We start from the raw sequence: 19,474 nt of genomic DNA, 5'->3' as shown, positions 1-19,474 counted from the left end.
TGGTGGCCATCCCCATCCCCTGCTTTCCCTTTGGTGGGGGCCAGGGTGGCTGAGAAAGTTTCTTGGAGCTCAGTGCCCAGGGAAAAGCGACCTTCAGGCAGAGTTCTTGGGGGGAAAAGCTCCCCCAGGCGTGACAGATTTGGCTGTAAATCTCCAGATGGATGCCCAGGTTCCCAAGGTCTGTCATCCTGTGAGCTGCTCAGAAACAGCCTGCAGGCTCATCAGTCATTTGGGAGCCTGTGGCCATGCCTGGGAGGGGACACCAGGGACAGATGGGACAACAAACTCATCACACAGCCATCCCAAAACCTGAGGAGCCTGGGATTTATGTCTCAGGTGGAGGTGGAGCTGAAAGAGAAGCAGGGTTTTTGCAGGAGAAATACCTGGGGTGATGGAGAACACCCCAGGGTCTCTCTTTTCTTCTCTTTTTTTTTTTTTTTTTATGGGCAGAGTCAAACTGGTTTTAAAGTGGATTCTTCATGAGTGTCTCTTATTGGTACAGGCATTAAGTTGGTTATGAATTTCTTGCACTTTCACTCCTAGGAAAATCCTTCCCTTATTCCCTTTGCGTTCGCTCTTGATTGATAAGGTTTATTATCACTCTTTAATAACCACAGATACAATCTCAGCCCAAATTTGAGGAATTTATGGGAGTTACTAGGCCAGGGTATCTGCATCCTGCCAAGGACAAGGGCTAGAATAAAGGACAACCTTTAAAAAAGGGTTTTTTTAAAAAAGAAAGAAGAAGAATGGCTCTCTTTTAATGGGAAGGAGGAAAAGAGGTGCATTTCTTGCTGATGGCAGCTCACGAAGCAGCCCTGCATGGAAGTGCCTGTGGTGGGGTTGGATTGGTGGACTGAATTTATTTTGGGGTTTTCTTTGAGGTTTTTAGCTGTGTGTTCTCATGCCACGGGGATTGGCAGCCTCTGGGACAGTGGGGTCTCTCTTCTCTCAGCTGTGATGCACCAGGACTCATCTGGGGAGATCCAGAAGGTCCTTCAATTTTGGGTGGAAAGAGCAGGGAGGGTTTTCTTCATCCATCCAAGAAATGGTTCAACAGCACAGGAAAGGTTCAGCTCTACAAGAGGCTGGGTTTGCACAGGAGTTGGAGTTGCTGCTCCAAAGGGGCTGGAAAAAAATGGATGTGTGTGTGACATCTGTGGGGTGACAGGAGTCTCTGGCGTGTCCCTGGAGCAGGGAGATGCTGGATTTGGTGGTCAATGCCCATTTCTCCCTCAGTCAGGGCTTCAGGGGAAAGAGAAGCTCTGAAAGTCTTCACTCTGAGCAACTGAAAGAAAAAAAAAGCCTAAAACTGGGACTTACTGGATCGCTTTTCTCTTCATAAATTTCCACTTTTAGAACAGTCTGTGAAACCTCAGTGATTGCTTTCTTTTTGCTTTCAAACAAGCCAGCAGCTGGGATTTAGCATGGAGTTTTGTGTTCAGTTTGGGTTTTTAAATGTGATTTGCTTTTACATGTGACTGAGGGAGGGTTTGGGTTTTTTTTGAGCACTGGCTGATGTGGACCCCGGGTGAGGAGGGGTGTGCAGGCTCAGCCACCCCTTGCAGCTCTGACCCAGCCTGCAGGAAGAGCAGCCAGGCTCTCACAGGTCACCTTGGCCAGGGGAATCATGGAATCCTCAAATGGTTTGGCTCAGGACATCTCATTCCAACCAGGAATCCCCTGCCCCAGGCTGCTCCAAGCCCTGTCCAGCCTGGCCTTGGGCACTTCCAGGGATCCACAGCTTCTCTGAGCAACTGTGCCAGGGCTTCCCCACCCTCCCAGGGAGCAATTCCTTCCCAATATCCCATCTAGCCCTGCCCTCTGGCAATTTAGAGTCATTTCCCCTGGTCCTGCCTGGCAGAAGGCAGGAGCTGCTCCTGTGGGAGGATTTGTGGTTTCAGACACGTCACAGGCACTGCAGAACCCACCATTTGTAGTACCCTGTCCAGGAGGAGTCTGGGCTGGTTGCACACCCAAGGGATTGCATCAGTCCTGGAAATAACCCTTCACTGCCTCCCTGTCACCCTGCTCTCTCCTGCTGCTGGGGTCAAACTCTGCAGGAAATGTTTCCTGGAGCTCTGAAACAGAGGGCAGGGAGCATCCTGCATCAGGAGCCCGTGGGTTCTTGCAAAGTGCTGTGCAAGTGACTGAGAGAGATGCTCTTGGGGGTGTTCTGCCTGAAGTAAATTAATCCTAGCGTTCAACTCTGCTCTTGTTCTCTTTGTGACAGTTTTTGGACTGGTACATATATGTAAAACCTTAGAAAAGCCTTATAAAATCAGAACTGGCCGTTTCAGCTAAGCTAGAAACTAGCCTGAGAATTACCTGTGAGAAAAGAATCATAAGAACAAAAATCAATCTATTCTTGTGAGAAAACAGTTTGCACCTGTATTAATAAATAGTCAATCCAGTGAGAAATAATGGGGGGAAAAAAAGTAAACCTATCAAGAAAGAAAAAAATTAATAAACACGTACACTCACCATTACCAACCAATAAACTGAGTGTCAGTAATTTGCTGACCTATTAAACCCAAACACAGTCCCTTTTAATACCATATAAAAATAAACTGCGTGCAATAAACATTCAGCTATTCTACACCAAGAAACAAGCCTCTGTCCATCTCTCTCCCAGCACTGGACCAGCTGTTGAAAGCCTTTTTTTGGGCAGCTGAGGCAGGCTGGATGCTGTGTGTTTGTGTGAGGATGTGTTTCCGTGCAGGTGCCTCCACAACCCCTCGGAAAGCTCTTTCCAGAGGCGGATTGCATTCCATCAAAATGCAAAGGCATTCCCACCTGAGCACGGTGACCGTTTCCGCGGGGTGAGCTGCCAGTCGCCAGCCCTCAGAGCGACAGTTGTAGGAGCAATTAGTGAGAAATCCTGGGCCTGAAATATGTTTTTAATAAACCATTCACTGGATATATTCAAATAACAAACAGATCCCTGCAAAGCCGAGTCTATTTGCAGACAACTCGCAAATGAGAAAGGCTAAATTAATTGAATGCTCCAGCCACTGGGGATAATGGTCCAGCTGTAACAGAGCTCTCCAGATGTTTGTTTGCAGAAGAGTGTGCTTTCATAGGAAAAGAAAAAAACACTCGTGGGTGTATTAACTCAGAAACAAGTTTACAGCTGTGTGCTCGCACGCTCTGCCTCGCTCTCCCGCCAGCCACTGTGGAGCTCTGTTCCAAGGCTTCCTCTTGCAATAAACAGCCTCTTTATTTCTCACTCATTGTCCTCTTGGCCACGTTTAGACATCTGTGACGTGCAGAGTGAGGCAATGGCCCTGTGAAAGCCTCCTGGGCTTCAGCAGAGATCGGCCCTGCCGTGCTCCAGGGCGTGCCGCGCGTTCGCAAGCGCAGCTGGAGTGCTGCTGCTCACGGCTCAGGCTGCTGGGCTTTGCCTTTTCCCTGGTTTTGGGGTGGGTGTGCTGCATGGGACCAGAGACTGGGGCTGGTGGGAGCTCACAGGGGTGAGTGGGAGAGCCCTGCTCGCTGGGTGAGGTTTAATTCCATCCAAAGACTGGAGCTTTGCCCGATTTCTCCCGGAGGAGCTCGGGAGATGAACCCCATCCTTGCCTGGGTTTGGTTCCTGCTGCTGAACAGGCCAAGCTGGCAGAGAAGCCCTGTAGCTGAGGTGGCCCATTAGTCACAGGGAGGGGACGAGGGGACGTGGGGCTGCTCTGCAATGTCTCTGCACGTCGGGGTCATTAATAACCCGCGGCTCCTAAATAGCCTCATTCATCAACAAGCAATTTACTGCGTGCCCTGGCGGGGCTGCAGATAAGCTCCTGCCTCACACACCCAGGCACCACCTGCCAAGTGTCCCCCCCAGCTCCTTTTTGGCATTTCAGAGGGACAAAGAGGGAGGCACGGGAGGAAATTCTCTCTCTGAGTTGCTGCCAGCCCCAGGAGCTGGGTTGATGGGCTGCATGTGTTCATCACCTCTGAGGAGAGACTTCCAACACCCCTGGTTGTTTATCTTGGCTCCCTCAAAGGTTTTGTTGCTTTCATTGTGGCTGCCCCATCCCTGGAAGTGTCTGAGGCAAGGCTGGACAGGGCTTGGGATAGTTGAACAAAGTGGTCTCTAAGGTCCCTTGCAGCTCAAATCCTGCCACAACTCTGTGATGCGAGGAGGAAGACGTAGGGGGATGGAATATAAGAAAATAAAGATAGTGTAGAAAGGAATCTCACCCCTAAGGAGTTGCAGCTGGGCCAATGATCAAATGTTAGGAGCAGGCCTGACTTTAACAGGCTACAGCTGTACCCAGTGCAAAGAAAAGTGCTATAAATGAGTGGGGTGGCTGGTTGAGAAGAGGAAGGAGTCAGTGCTCTGAGGAGCTGCCCATGAGAAACACCAAGAAGGCATGAAGCTTTTATGATGAGGAGACAGCAGCATGGAACCCCTGCAATGAGATGCCAAGAGGAAGAGGAGCAGGCGATGTAACCTTTCCAAAACTGGCTGCCTTGTCTTTCTGATTCCTGCCCTGCTTTTACTGCAGCCGTATCTTGGAGATCAGGAGGTGCTAGCTCAGCTCGGGAGGGATAAATCAGCAGGGGATTTCACTGCATCTCCATTATAACGAGGCAGAATCCATCACCCAGTGCATGTTTGGAAACCTCGGAGAGTTACGGTGACAGCCCAAGGCCGGTTCACTCTGGAGCTGAGCTCTGCAGACAAAACCTGACCGCTGGCACCATTTCCTTGTGGATGTTAGGAAATTAATCCACAAACAGCAGAGGTTTCTGTCCAAAAAGGAGACAGAGGAGTCCTTTTCCTTTATTTGAACAGAGGGAGAGGCCGTGGGGTATTCCCCTGGGCTCCCTCCAATTTTTGGAGGACACAGCCTCCTTTTTATCCCAATTTCCCAGCCACATTTCCCTTCTCTCTTTCCCCATGGCTGAGGTACCTGAGAGGTTCAGACTTCCCAAAACAACTGATACCAAAGATTCCCCTCTAATGCATAACCCTCCCTTTTAACTTTTAATTCTTATGGAATTTAGGAGGTTTTTCCTCCCCATTGTTCCTTTCGTCTCTCAATGCCTAGGTTTGCCAATGAACAAAACTAAAGTTTATTTGTAAAAGCAAATCTCTCTTTTTTTTTTTTTCCATTCATCAACCAGTGGAATCCTTCCCACGGTTTCTTTTGTCTACCAGCTTGTTTGGAAAGGCAAACCTGCCATTCCTCCCAGGAGCTTGGATGCTGGTACCCAGTCCTGCTCGGGAGCAAACCCCCTGTGCTGTTTGGGCTGAGCGTGGCTGGATTTTTGCTCCCCTGAGCCACTCAGGGAGCAGAGCAGCTGGGCAGAAGCTGCAGCACGAGGAGGCTTTGTATTCCCTGCGAGAGGCTGAGAGCTTTGGGGATGGCTCAGCTTTTGTGAGGCACAGATGAGATTTCAAACCAGACGTGAATGAATCCCCTTCCCTCGCACCAGTGGAATTTGCTGACGTGTTTGTTTTCTGGTTGGCTTTGCTTTTTCCCCCTTCTCTCCCCCATTCATACTGATCAGATTGACAGGGCTGCTGGTGGAGGAAGCAGCTCAGCAGAGGGGCTTTCAGCCTGTTGCACTGGGAAAAGGGGTAATGGCTTCAAGCTGGAAGAGAGTTGATTTAAATCAAGTGTAAACAAGGATTTTTTTTGACAGTGAGTGTGGCAGGGCATCTTGTTTTAGTGCTTCCTCCCTAGGCCAGGTTGGACAAGGCTCTGAGGAACCTGCTCTGGTGGAAGATGTCCCTTGGCAGGAGGTTTGGGCTGGAAAATCTTTAGAAGTCCCTGGGAGCCCACAGCATCCTGTGAGTCCTCCATTAGCATTGCTGATGCGCCTGCCTTACAGTTCTGGGGGTGTCAGACACCCCAGAGGTGTCCAGCAGTCCAGGCAGACCTTCCCCTTGGGCACTGCAACCTAATGAGCTTTATCTCCCACCTCATATTAATTGCAGAACAGCTTCTCTTCTCTAATTAACGCGGGGCTGCGTTACCTCGCCCGGCTAAAATGCAAAGCACCGCACGTGTCACCTTACTCATAAATCATTTATTTACACCAAGGAGCAAAGCACCTCGTTAAATCCATTTCTGGGGTTCTGCTCTTCTGCTGTTTGCCCTGGTGCTTTTTCTAGAAAGTGAGGTAAGGCCAAAGAGAAGCGCTGAGCTCAAGGGCTGCATCTTCTGGTCTCTGCCCTGGTGCTTTCTGTACCCAGGGGGAGCTGGCAGTGGGTGTGTGCCCCTGTTTTCCCAAGCTGAGACCTGTGACAGGGTTTCCTTTGGTCTAAATTAGTTTAAAAAAATGAATATTTTTTGAGGGAGTTGGGGGAAAAGGCAGGAAGGAACAAAGGAAACACTCCTCGTTCTTTCTGGGCTGTTCACGGTTTCAGAAGTTAATTAGAAGAGGATCTTGTATGGATTGAGGGTTTCAGCTTTGTGTCAGGTGGGTTAATCAAGGCTGCATCAGCCTGGAGGAGTCAGTGTGGGTACTGCTGGAGAGCTCAGTCTGATTTCCAGTTGGCAGTGCTCAGGAAGGAAATACATTTTCCTGCTTGAATTGGAAATGGTCCTGCCTCCTTTGGACCATCCTGGCCGTGCTCCTAAGGATTGCCCTGTCTTCAGGAAAATTCAGGATTTGTAAGGTGCTAGACCTGAGCTGATGGGACATCTTGTGCATTTACAGCTCTGCCATAAAAAATTAAATTTATCCCATGGGATTTCCCCCTTTATGACCCCATGATGTTCACTGCTAATGCTTCCCTCCCTCCCACCTTTTGTATTTATTCTCCAAACTTACCAAACATGGACTTTCTACTCTGGGAAGTGTAAATACTTTAATTTCCCAATTCCCTGCTGCTCTTCTTGTTCTCTGACCCTTCACAGACAAAGGTGTGAGTGAACCACCAGTTAATTTCCTTTGAAATTAATGCCTTGAATGGTTGGTTCACCTGGTGGGAGCAGGATCCCATCCAGGCTGGAGCCAGCTCCTCTCCTTCCCCCTCCTGTTGTGGGCATGGGGACAGAAGGACAGATATCAATAAAAGTGAATGAGACTTTCTGACAGAGCAGCTTCTGCAAGGGAACTTTTTAATTTTTTTTTAAAAAAATAAGGGTGCAAACAATGGATGGAGGAGAATTTGCATAAAACTCATTAGGAAAAAAAGTACAAGTTTCATAAATCTTGTGATAAATTAATGCTATATGGTTCCGAACATGATGTATTAATTTTAGGATCAAATGAATGGCTCTGTGATCATTCTTGGTAATTATGAGGCACCCAGGCAGTTTGGAGAGGAAATTATTTTTAAGGGTTTTTTTTTTTTAAGTGCTGGAACCCTTTTTTTCACCAGAAATATCTTAACAGACCCAAACCCCTCCTTTTACACCTGCTCCTTTTCTTATCTCCTGGGTGTTTTGGTGTCTCATTTGATTTTATTTAATTCCCAGACCAAAGGAGACAAAAACCCTTTCAGTTTTCAAAAATTCTCCATGTTCTCCATGGTCCCAGGGGCTTGTAGTGAGGGGAAGGCAGGAATTGCTGGATCCCAGCTGGAGCAGGCAGGGAGAAGTTACCTTGGCTGCTGCTGGTCAGGGAGGAGCATTTTGGGATTCCCTTTTTTCCAGATAGGTTTGGAGATCCCACAGGGTCACCCTGGTATTTCTTTAAAGTGTTTCTAAGCCTTCTGATGTTTACATTCTTGTAACAAACTTTCTCACACACTTTCTGTAAATAACTTATTTATTTGCATTCTTTTATGGAAGAAATCTGATGGACTGTTGGTTTGTCCAGTGTCATTGGAGAGGTGGCACTGTCACCCTCCAATCCACTGCCACTTTTGGAAATCTATAAATGTTAAGAGTCAGAAAATAAAAATTCCCTTTTCTCCTTAAAAAAATCAACTAGTCCACGTTGTGCTGTTTCATGTCCTATAGTGACACCCCAGCCATGCTGAGGAGCATCTGTGATTTTGGCAGCAACAGCCCAGCCTGCCTGGAGGGTTTTGGTTCAGAAACCCCCTGTCTCCAGCCCCAGGAGGTGCCAGCCATGTCATTCTAGGGATGGCATCTCCATCCATGGAATCCTGGTTTGGGTTGGAAGGGACCTTAAAGATCACCAAGTTCCACCTCCTGCAATGGGCAGGGACAACTTAGACTATCTCAGTTTGCTCCCAGCCCCATCCAACCTGGCCTGGGATCCAGGGGCAGCCACAGCTGCTCTGTGCCAGGGCCTGCCCACCCTCAATATCCCACCTGAATCCCCCTCTGGCAGTGGGAAGCCATTCCCCCCTGCCCTGTGCCTCCATGCCCTTGTCCAAAGCCCTTCTCTCCCTGAAGCTTCTCTTCTCCATCAGCTTTTCCATATCCTGCAGAGGCACAGCACCAGCATGAAGCCTCGTGTTTAAAAGTGGGTTTGGGGAGCTTGTGTGGTACCTGTGCTGCTCTGAGACCTGCTAAAGGTGGGTTTGGGGAGCCTGTGTGATACCTGTGACCTGCCAAACATGGGTTTGGAGAGCAGGTGTGATACCTGTGACCTGTTAAAGTGGGTTTGGGGAGCTTGTGTGGTACCTGTGCTGCTTTGAAACCTGCTAAAGGTGGTTTTGAGAGCTTGTGTGACTTCTGTGCTGCTTTTAGACCTGCTAAAGGTGGGTTTGGGGAGATTGTGTGGTACCTCTGACCTGTTAAAGATGGGTTTTAAGAGCTGGTGTGATACCTGTGCTGCTCTAAGGACTGCTAAAGGTGGGTTTGGAGAGCTTGTGTGATTTCTGTGCTGCTTTAAAACCTGCTAAAGGTGGGTTTGGGGAGCTGGTGTGGTACCTGTGACCTGCTAAAGGTGGGTTTGCAGAGCCTGTGTGGTACCTGTGACCTGTTAAAGGTGGGTTTGGGGAGCCTTGTGATACCTGTGACCTGCCAAAGGTGGGTTTGGAGAGCTTGTGTGATACCTGTGCTGCTTTAACACCTCCTAAAGGTGGGTTTGCAGAGCTGGTGGGATACCTGTGACCTGTTAAAGGTGGGTTTGGAGAGCTGGTGTGATACCTGTGACCTGCTAAAGTGGGTTTGGGGAGCCTGTGTGGTACCTGTGACCTGCTAAAGGTGGGTTTGCAGAGCCTGTGTGATTTCTGTGCTGTTTTAACACCTGCTAAAGGTGGGTTTGGGGAGCCTGTGTGGTACCTGTGCTGCTTTAACACCTGCTAAAGATGGGTTTGGAGAGCCTGTGTGGTACCTGTGCTGCTTTGAGTCCTGCTAAAGGCTGATGGAGGGCACTCACCCTGTCTTACCCCCGTCAGTGCAGATGTTGACTTTGTTGGGGAGGATGCCAGCACCAGGGGCTGCGTGCACAGCATCTGCCAGGAGAGCCTCAGGAGTTCTGTTTATTTTAATGATAACATGGAGAAATTTCAACATGCCATTGATATTTTTGTGGCTTTTCTCCTCTCATTTGTGCTGTAGAGTTAACCAAAGTGATCAGTTCTGAGCAAACCAGAGGAGCCCTCTGTAAGTGGGAATGCTCAGCTCTTCTTTGCTGCTGCTCTGCCTGTCTTGAACAGCTTTAAAAGCTCTTTTAAACAGCTTTGAACACCCTTCTGCACACCTCTGAGAGCTGGGGGCAGGGCAGGCAGTGCCTCTCTCCGGGGTTTACCCACTGGCTGTCAGCTCTGCTTATGGATTCTGCCTCCACACCGAGTCCCCACTTAAATAACCAAACACAGCAGAGAAATTACAGGCTCTGTCTCAGAGCATCTGAGGAGCCAGGAGAAACTCTTCTGCTGCGCTTTTCTCTTCCCAGCTTGACAAACTCCCTCAGAAATGGTTTTGACTGCACAGATTTGTTTTCCCTCTTTCCTGTCACCTCTTGTGTTTGGCTCCTTTCCCTGCCATACATGACAGCAGCTCGTGGTTCCTGGACCAGCTGGTCCGAGGCTTTTTCCTCACACCCTTGGTGAAAAATATAAATCTTTTTTTCATTTATTTACTGTTAAAGCCTTTTTTAAGAGGTGCTGGTGCCTGGCTGGCTCTGCAGTGCAGGAGTTGGAGTGGAGGAGCTGGTGCTCCCCATCAGCAGCTGGAAAGAGAAACTTGTAAGGCTGAGCTCAAGTTGAATTTTAGGAGTGGAAACTTCCCTGGCCAAGTCCTTCTGGAAAGTTTTGGCTCAAGTGGTGGAGCCCATTGTGAGAAGGAGGTCAGGGAGGATCTGTTGAGGTTGTGATTATGGAATGAGCTACCAGACACCTGCTCTGGGAGAGAGGCTTGGGATCAGGGGATTTGCTGTTCTGGTTCACCCAGGGAGTGCAGGAATGGAGGTGGAGAGACCCTGGTGAGAAATGATCCTCCCTTCCAAAAAATTTCAAAGGTTTATTAAAACCTTATCAAAATCCCAACAGAAGACTGAATAGAAAAAATGTTACAGAGCTGGGAGCAGAGGATTTATTTTCCCACCATGTGCTCATCCACACAATGGAGGTTTCACCTTTTAACCCTCCCAAAGTTCTGTCCATGGACTCCTTCCTTGCTGCCCAGTGATGGAGTTTTACTTCCCTAAACCTTGACTGGAGGTCAGCTGCTGCCAGAGTGACAACCCAAATGTCCTCCCAAATGTCCCAAACCCAGGCCACCCCCTGAAAACACCACAAGGGAGTAAAAAATAACTACAAGTTTATAAAACTTAGCATAAATACACGATATTTACCTTTTAATTGTGGGAGTCAGCCATGGCATTGCTCATCCATCACACCCTGGAGCCTGCAGGAAATGTCCTGAGCCCTCCTGGGCTTTGGTGGCCCTCCCACACTGACATTGTCCCCTCCACATCAGGGGTTTTCTGTGCACACTCAGCTCTGGGTTCGTGCCCTGCAGGAAACTGAGGAAGCCTCATTCCAGCTCCCACTTCCTCTGACCTCCTGCCTGAAACAAGATTTTAGATTTTACTTTACTTCCTCGGCCAGGGAGTCAGCACCCTTTTCTTTCCCTCTCACTGCTCAGAGATTGCTGAGCAGCACAGAAACATTGGCATTTCATCTTTTCTCTTCAAAATCTTGGGGAAAGTACCTCCAGAAGAGCTTTCTATTCCTCCTTTTTTTTTTTTAATTCATTTTTTTTATTTTCTGAGAGGTGAAAGAGAAAATGAATTGGAGGCAAAGAAAAAGGAGCAGGTGACAAAAGAGAAGAACAGGGCTGGAATTTCAAGATCAAATCTATCAGATCTACTGTGAGGGGCCAGTCTGCTGTGATGAACTGGGCTGGCTGTGCTGGGGTGGCTGGGGCAGGAAAGCAGAGCTGCTGGGAGAAGGTAATGAGGCTGGGCTGACCCATCTCCCCCACAGGGAAAAAAGGAGCCAAGGAAATGGATTGTATTTGCAGGGCATCCCCAACAAAGGAAGGAATGATGCATCTGACTCCATGTTCTCAGAAGGTTAATTTATTACTTTATTATAATATATTATACTGTATGTATTATTACTTTATCATACTATGCTATTATTATATCTATCTATATAATATAGATATTATATTATACTATTATGCAATACTAAAAAATAAAGAATATGATATTATACTATCCTAAAGAATACAGAAAAGATACTGACTGAATGCTAAAAAGATAATAATGAAAACTCCTGACTCTTTCCAGAGTCCTGACACAGCTTGGCCCTGACTGGCCAAAGAGTGAAAACAACTCACTAAAATCCAATGGAACAATCTCCAAATACATTCCACATGAGCACAACACAGGAGAAGCAAATGAGACAAGAATTGTTTTCCTTTTCCTCTGAGGCTTCTCAGCTTCCCAGGAGAAGAATCCTGAGCAAAGGGGTTTTTCCAGAAAATGCGAATGCCACAGAAACGTGGTGGGAGTTTTACTTTTGGAAGTTAAGTGTGGTGGTGGCCTTTGTGTAAGGTACTGGCATGATTTTTAACTGATTTTGTGCTGGGTTAAGGAGCTGAGGAATGGCTGAGGGGTTGGTTCCCTGTGCCAGGTTGTGGCCTTGGTGGAGAAGCCAAAATGTGGTGGCTGTGCCCACACAAATGACCCAGAGCTTATTGGAGAAACTGGCTGTTAAAAGCAAGATTCAATGTTAAAATCAGGATGAAATGTTAAAATGGGGATTAAAATGCTTTTCATATTAAAGCAGAGCTGATGCCTCAAGTCTTGAGCCCGAAAGCCATTGCAGAAATTCCGATTAACTCCACATGGGTATGAATCAGGCCTCTTAAAAGAGAAGCTCATTAGGCAATTAATTAGAACCCTGCTCCTTCTGTGCCCTCCAGCCCAGCCCAGCCCCTTCCTGCTGGCCTGGGTCAGCAGCTGGATCTTTCCCTGACCCTGGGAACCTTCCAGGAGCTCTAAGATCCTCACAGAGACTGAGTTTGTTATTTCTCCCTTTTCATCCTCCTCTGCAGAGCAGAACCAGTGGGGATGGATTGGTGGGGTGCAGCCCCTTTTCCCACTTTCCTCCTTGGAAAAGTGGAAGGGCAAAGAAAATGAAAAGGAAAATGCAGATGTTTGCAGCTGCAAGCGGGGTGCTGAGGCCAGGGTTCCTCAATGGGATGCAAAAGTGCCCCCTCCCTAAAACAGCCAAACCTAAAATATATATATAATAAAATCTGATCAGGAAGAAAATAGCAGCAAAAAGGGAGAAAAAGCAGCTCCTGAGGTCAATCAAAGTTCAACACTTGGAGAAAGAAGAAAATCTGTGTATGTGTGAGAACACAGAGGGAGAAGTGGCTGTGATTGAGAGAAAGGAGAGACAAGATAAATTCTGATTATCTGGCGGAATCAAGACACTTAACTGCCCTGTCTGATTCCTGAGAGGAAACAAATGGAGCCTATAAGTTTGTACTGCAGGAAGATCATTTGTCCCTGTTCCCTCAGCCCTTGCTGGGGCTGGAGGAGGCTCGAGCAGCATCTCCAGCACCACCCTGGGGAGAGATGGAAGGTGCTCTCCTCTGGCTCTGCATGCCCTGTCCAGCCTTCCTGATGATGGGGGGAAAAATAGGAGAAAATCGATGAGTGCAATAAATTGGTGCTGAAGAAATCGATGGAAGGTAACCTGAACAAACTTTTGTCGCTGTGGTGAAAGTGGTGAAGCTTTAATACCTAAACTTAGAGGGGGAAACTTGGGAAAAAAACTTGGAGCAAAGCAATTGTGAAGTCTCACTTCTCATTTCAGGCCTGTGTTTCTTCTTTGCTTCTGTTTCTTTGTTATTTTTGTATTTTATACACATGTAATACTTCTTTTTTTTCCTTTCCTGAACGAGGTGCTCTGAAAATAGGATGGTGATTACTGCCTGGCTGGGAGATAAGGGGAAATGCAGTGCAGAGAGAGAAGAGTTCAATATTAAATACTTGTTGATTTAGTTATTTATTTATTTATTGCTACGACTGGCTTTGCAGACCACCAATGTTATTAAAACTAGCTGGCAGGAGGTTTTCCTATTCAGCAGGAATTTTGAGATCCTTTCTCTTCCAAGGATGTGCAACCAAGACCTTTTGAAGTACTTGCTATTCTGGAGGGAAATGATGACCTGGTGATGTGTGGCTCTTGAATGGGATGCCAAGGGTGGAAGCCTGTTCTCCTATTTAAAAAAACCTGAGCAGAATAGAGAGACATGATCCTGGATTTATTTTCTCCTAGCTACTGGCTCTCCCAGCCATGGAGTCTGCTTTTTTCTTTGGGGCAAAGAAACCTTTGCTAAGGATGGCTTTGAACATCCTCCAGCATAAAATCGAGCTGCTGCCTTGTTTTATATCAGGGTTACAAGGTTTGAGACAGTGAAGGGGCTTGGTATCCTCGGGGTTGGCTGCACTGGAGAGGGGAGAACGTGGCAGATGAGCACTCTGATCACAGGCTGGGATAAAGCCACTTGTTCCTGTCTTCATCCCAAATGCCTTTGGTTGTGACCCATCACTCACTCGCACCTGTTGGTGGAAGGAATGTTTTTTTTTCCCCAGTTATAATTCTAGCTGCTCCCTTTAAAACAAAACTGCTATTCCTCCTCCAAACAGGAGTTTTGTCTGGGTTTGGGCACTGAGTCTTGCTCATTGCTCAGTATCACATTTTGTCCTCGCCGTGGATGTGCCTGAGTCATCTGACTCTTCTTAGTCATAGATGAGGCAGTTTGAGCTTTTAAAGCCTTTTTTATTTTAAAGGAAAAGCATTTCTGCTAGCTCTTGAAATTTTGTGGCTTCCTCTTGCACCCAGTCCTGAAGCCAGGCCAGCAGCTTGTGGCTCTGCAGCCTTGGCAAAAGCAGCTTTTGAGCCTAAAAGCCACTCCTGACTTCCCCAAGAGCCCTGTGGCTCTGCAGGCAGGCTGTGGAACCTCTCCTTGCATGCTTGGAATTAATAAACTTTTCCCAAAAGAGTTCAAATTTCCAAGGGCTTCACCTGGTTGCTGGGTCCCCCCTGTTATATGTCACCTGAGCTTGTACCAACAGCAATTTTACAGCCCACTGGGATGTCCCCAGTGAGGTTGGTGGCCTTGGGACCTCAAAATGTTCTCCACCCATGTCCTAGGGCACTCAATTTTTAATCACAAAGTCACTCAGGGCGAAGGCAAATGCTCACAGAAATCTATTATTTCTTCTTTATCTGCCAAAGTTGTACTCTCATCAAAGAATAAAATCAGGTTTGTTTGACAAGCTCTATTTTCCATAAAATGGTGTTGACTGGCGTTAATTATGTTCCTATCATTTAATTCTTTATTAATGGAATCTCATATTGGCTTTTTCCATTATTCCAGCAGTGATTGATGTCTCACCAATCGACTGGGAATTGCCCAGCTCTCTCTGCTCTCCAAACCGTGCTGCTGCTTGTGCCCTCTGCTCTGCTGGAGGGATGAAATTTGGGCATCTCTTCTCCTTGGCCAGGAGATCTGGGGGCACGGTGGCTCACACAGACTGTGACCCCCATCCTCAAATCCACGTGGCCAAGGAGAAATCTTACCCTTATCCCCCCCATCCTCAAGGCCCAGGCAGCCTGGGGAATGTCCCATCCTTATCTCCATCCAGCAGCTTTTTATCCTCCTGTTTTCTCCCCATCCTGCTGGGCGAGGCACGAAGAGCAGCTGGCTGGGAAAACAGGCAGGCAGCTGTGGCAGAGCTGTCTGAGGGGCCCAGAATGGTCCAAGGAGGTCCTTGTGGGGCTGCACTGAGGCTGCAGGGCTGGTGGCTGTCCCCCACTTCTGGTGCTGTACCTGCTGGGGGTGCCCCATGGCAGGAGGAGCGTGGGGGAGGCTGGCCAGCCCTTACCCAGGGGAGGTGTTCAGCCAGGGCTGAACCAGGCTGGCTTTTTCCTTCTGGTAAAAGCAAGGAAGGGGAGGATCTGTGGTTCAGCCCACCTGTGCAGACAGAGCAGTCAGCCCATGCTCAGCCTGGCTCCCCTTGAGGTGCTGGAGCACCACGGGCGTGATCCCAAGTCTTCCACAGACCCGCTCTCTGACCGGCTGCATGTTTCCAGCATTTCTTCCTCCTCTCTGCCTGGTTTTGCTCAGGGTTTCTTTCCTGTCTGTGTCTCCCAGGTTCCTCAGTGACTCAGCTGCTGGCCAGGGACCTGGACAATGACCCTCTGGTCTTCGGGGTGGTCGGGGAGGAAGCCAGTCGCTTCTTTGCCGTGGAGAGCGAAACCGGCGTGGTGTGGCTCAGGCAGCCCCTGGACAGAGAGGTAAAGCTGGGGGGAAAAACTTCTCTGCTCAGAGAAGTGGTGGCTCTCCATCCCCTGTGAGAGCTGAGGTGGGTGTTGCTCCCTGCTGGAGGTGGGAATCTGGGTGTTGTCCACCTTCACGTGGGCAGCGAACAGCCTGCTCTGGTTTCATCTGGCCTGTTGGTTTTTCCTGGGTGCTAGAATAACACCTGTGGGTCTGGGAGTAAAGGGATTCATAGGTGGAGGTGATCTACCAAGGAGCCAGGCTGCTCTCACAGTCAGGGAAATGTGCAGGCTTCCTCTTTAAATCTCTATGCCAATTAAATCCTTTACTATTTAGAACAGCGTGTCAAGAGATGTGAGGTATCCCTGCTTATTCAATCTCATCAAGACTTTTCATCCTCTTGTGGATTCAGGCTGCTGGATGCTAAATTTGGCAAGATCCTTGCCTCAAAGCTATTTCACCACCCCTATTTGCGATGGCAGCTTTGGTGTGCGAGGCTGGAATCCCATCCAGGTGCCTGCTTTGCTAAAACCTTGGCTCTTTCTGCATTCCTGGAGCAAGGAGGGAAGCGATAGCGGGAAGACTGGGAAAAGATGATGTGATTTGGGCAACGTGCTTAATTTCCCCTGTGTTTAGTGCTGCCTTGGCCAGCAGCAGCCTTGGGAAGATCAAACCCATTAACACACCTCTGGTGTTCCCAGGCATTGGCATGCAGAGGAGCAGGGTGCTGGATGCTCTCAGGCTGGGGCTGGGGGGAAGGCCAAACCCAATTTCACAGTGTTAGGAGCGAGACTTTGGGAAAATAAAGTGCTTTTCTTCACCCCTCTCCCCTCCGCCTCCCCGTGCCAACAGCTGCTGGCCTGAGTCATAAATCTTCCCTCATCCAAATGCCTCCTGCTTCCCCATATTTCCCATGCCAGCCTGAAGCCCAGGAGGGTGATCAGTAGATTTGAGGTGTCTGGTGGGGTGGAGGGAAGGAGCTGGGCAGAGCTTGGGTGGGCTCAAAGTACGTGGGAGACAGCGAGGGCAGGATGGATGTGAGGAAGGTGTAAAGGATGTGAAGGACAATTTATGGTGGAGGAAGCAGTCAGAGGGAAGGGATGGAGATGTGCACAAAGCTGGGAGAAGAGGACACTGGATGCATGTGTTCAAAAAGTCAGGGGTGGTGGGGGGAAAGCCACTCAGGAGAAGGGGTGGGAAGGGAAAAGGGAGAGGTGAATTCTTGTACTGTGGAGCAGAAAGAAGGGGGAAGGAGTCATAGCAAGGTAAATGATGCAGGAAAAGATGAACTAGAGAAAAAGAGGAAAGAGCAAATGTATAGAGGCAAAATGAATTTTAAAAGATTTTTTTTTTTGTACTCCTATGAAGATTAGAAGGAAAACGGATTTCTAGAAAAACGGCAGACCCTGAGGCTAGAGAATTGTGTTAAAATAATTTTAGAGACAGCGGTTGGTACGTGGAAGCTTCCTCCGATTATTTTATTGAGTTTTTAAAATTTAAATGCTCAACAGGTTGTTTCTTATCTCCTGCTTTTCCTTTCTTCCCTATTGCGTTGTCCCTGGCGGATGAGGAGGGGGAAGAGAGTGCTGAAAGGCAGGGATGCAGCAGGCTGGGGTGGCAGCTGAGCATCTCCTCTCCCTGGGGATTTCAGCTCCTCCTTCTGCCTCCCAGCAGTGCCAGGAGTTAGACAGGGCTTTCCCTGGCTGTGTGGATGGAAATGTGGGAGCAGGAGGGGGCACACACCGTGGGGAGATGTTCCCCAATCCCTTCTCCGAGACAAACTCCGACCCTGGCGCAAGCAGAGCTCCTGCTGGCTGCTGCCTGTCCCTGAGCCCATCTCGTTAGGAATAAATCAGCCAGAGCTGCAGCATGGAGAGCCATTTCAAGCTGCCTTTTCCAGCCTGATGCTGTGGAAACATCGAGGAGCTGTGCTCCAGCAGCTCAGAGCTGGGGAGGGACTGCCAGGACTGGAGGGGAACAAAAAACACCAGCTGGTGGGCAGCTACCAGGTGGAGGTGGTGGCCCAAGCTTTACATGATTCTTTGGTAAAATAGGAGCAAAATGAAGAAAAGGATCAGGAAGAGAAGGTCTGCCTCTACTAGCAATATCCCCCTGCCCTGATCCCCCAAAAATTCATTCTTTCCCACTTGTTGCTCACCCCAGCACCAGTGACTTGAGTAGATCCCTACTGCAGGGCGTTAATTTAGCTAAAGCAATAAGGAGCAGAGGGAATGGTGTGGGAATTTCGTGGCATTTCAGCCAGTTCTCCCTGCACAGGCTTGTCTCAGGATTCCCAGCTGTGTGACAGGGAAGCTGGGAAAGCAGCAGCAGGATTTAGAGGTCCTCCCTGAGACTGCACTGCATTGCCACGAGTCCTAAATCGTGTTTTAAGTGCCCAGCTGCCAGTCAGGGAGCTGATTCCTTAGCCCTGGGGCAGGGCATCTTCCTGTGCCTGTGGAATTCAGATTCCCCAGCATTTTCTGCCCAGTGCAGGCAATGGCACTCCAGCACCTCTCCTCCTCCACGGAAGGTCCTGGAAGCATTTTGCGTGTAATAACATTGGCTGAAAGTCCCCAGCCTGCCACCTGCAGATAAACACTACAGTATCTTTAATTATAGTTTTTTTTTTTCTCCTTCTTCTCTTTGCCTTTCAGACCAAGTCAGAATTCACAGTTGAATTTTCTGTCAGTGACAGCCAAGGGGTGAGTGTGACTTCTCATTTCATGGTCTGCGGCTCGGGCGGAGGGGAGCAGGGGCTGTGGGTCACCCCTGCCCCAGGGGAGAGGGCTCCCCCCTTGGCCCAAAACCACAAGCTGCTTTTTAGGCTTCTAAGCCCACACCCAAAGCTGACAGCCTGCTGCTCTCCTTGGGCCCACAGGTGATCAAAGGGACAGTCAACATCCAGGTGGGAGACGTGAACGACAACGCGCCGCAGTTCCACAACCAGCCCTACAGCGTCCGCATCCCAGAGGTAGGAACGTCTCTGCCTGGCCTCTGCCTCTCCCCTCGGGGGCCACTCAGGCTCTGGTGGCCACCAGGGAGCTGGCCACCAATGCACAGGGCTGTCCTCTTGCCCTGGAGCCTCGTGAGGTTGCGGGAAGATGAAACTTCTGGAAGTGTGAGGTGGCGGGAGGATGAAATTTTGGAAAGTGCTGCCTGAAAACGGGCAGGAGCAACGTGTTTGGGGTGACATCTTTCCCATGACAAAATGGGAAGTTTGCAAATGGGTGTCAGTGAGGATCTGTGTCTTGTTCTCTTCCTTGGAGCTGAGGGCATGCACAGCTCTCGTCACAGAGGTGACCTGAGGCAGGACAGAGTATTTCTCCAAATGCCTGAATTCTGGCAGAGTGCTGCCCAAAGGCTGCTTCCCTGGCTGGTGATTTCTTTCAACAGCTCCATAGTAGGACTTGTCCCACGTTGTCCTTGGGATAAAACAGGTGGGAAGGGTCCACAGGAGATCATTCAGCCCAAGCTCCCGCTGATCCAGTGAGAATTTTTGTGTTTGGTTGGGTTGTTCAGGGCTTTATCCAGCCAAGTGTTGCAATATCCCCTAGAACAGAGTTTCCTCCACCTTCTGCTGCTCTCTGTGCTGGCCACCACAAGGGAGGTGACGTCTGCTCGTCCATCAGGGACAGCTTCTGCACCTGTGGCTTGGTCAGGAATTTACAGGTCTGATGAGAGTTTAGGCTTTAAGCTGTGGCTTCTGGTGCCAGGAGGAGAAGGTGAGGATATTCCATTTGAAACAGGGCTTAGTGGAGTGCTTGACATCCTCCAGTAGAGGAAACCTCTCTTTGCACCACAGTGGCAGCGCAGTGGTGTGGGTGAGGTCCCACGTGCATTGTGTGTGCGTG

General features: G+C 49.0%; 1 protein-coding gene across 1 annotated transcript in view; it reads left to right on the top strand.

The window, feature by feature from the left end:
• The window catches only part of CDH23 (cadherin related 23), a gene marked incomplete at its 5' end in the record, with an annotated part of 186,514 nt that overhangs the window by 18,657 nt on the left and 148,383 nt on the right, over window positions 1–19,474 (top strand). Inside the window, 3 exons of the mRNA XM_084210353.1 lie at window positions 15,498–15,640; window positions 18,278–18,325; window positions 18,502–18,594. Coding sequence (XP_084066479.1) covers window positions 15,498–15,640; window positions 18,278–18,325; window positions 18,502–18,594 — 284 coding nt within the window. The remainder of the gene's footprint in view (window positions 1–15,497; window positions 15,641–18,277; window positions 18,326–18,501; window positions 18,595–19,474) is intronic.

Source organism: Fringilla coelebs (assembly GCF_963513975.1).
Source record: "Fringilla coelebs genome assembly, chromosome: 8".
Lineage (NCBI taxonomy): Eukaryota > Metazoa > Chordata > Aves > Passeriformes > Fringillidae > Fringilla > Fringilla coelebs.
The sequence above is the reverse complement of the archived record's forward strand: the minus strand, read 5'-3'. Positions and strand labels throughout refer to the sequence as shown.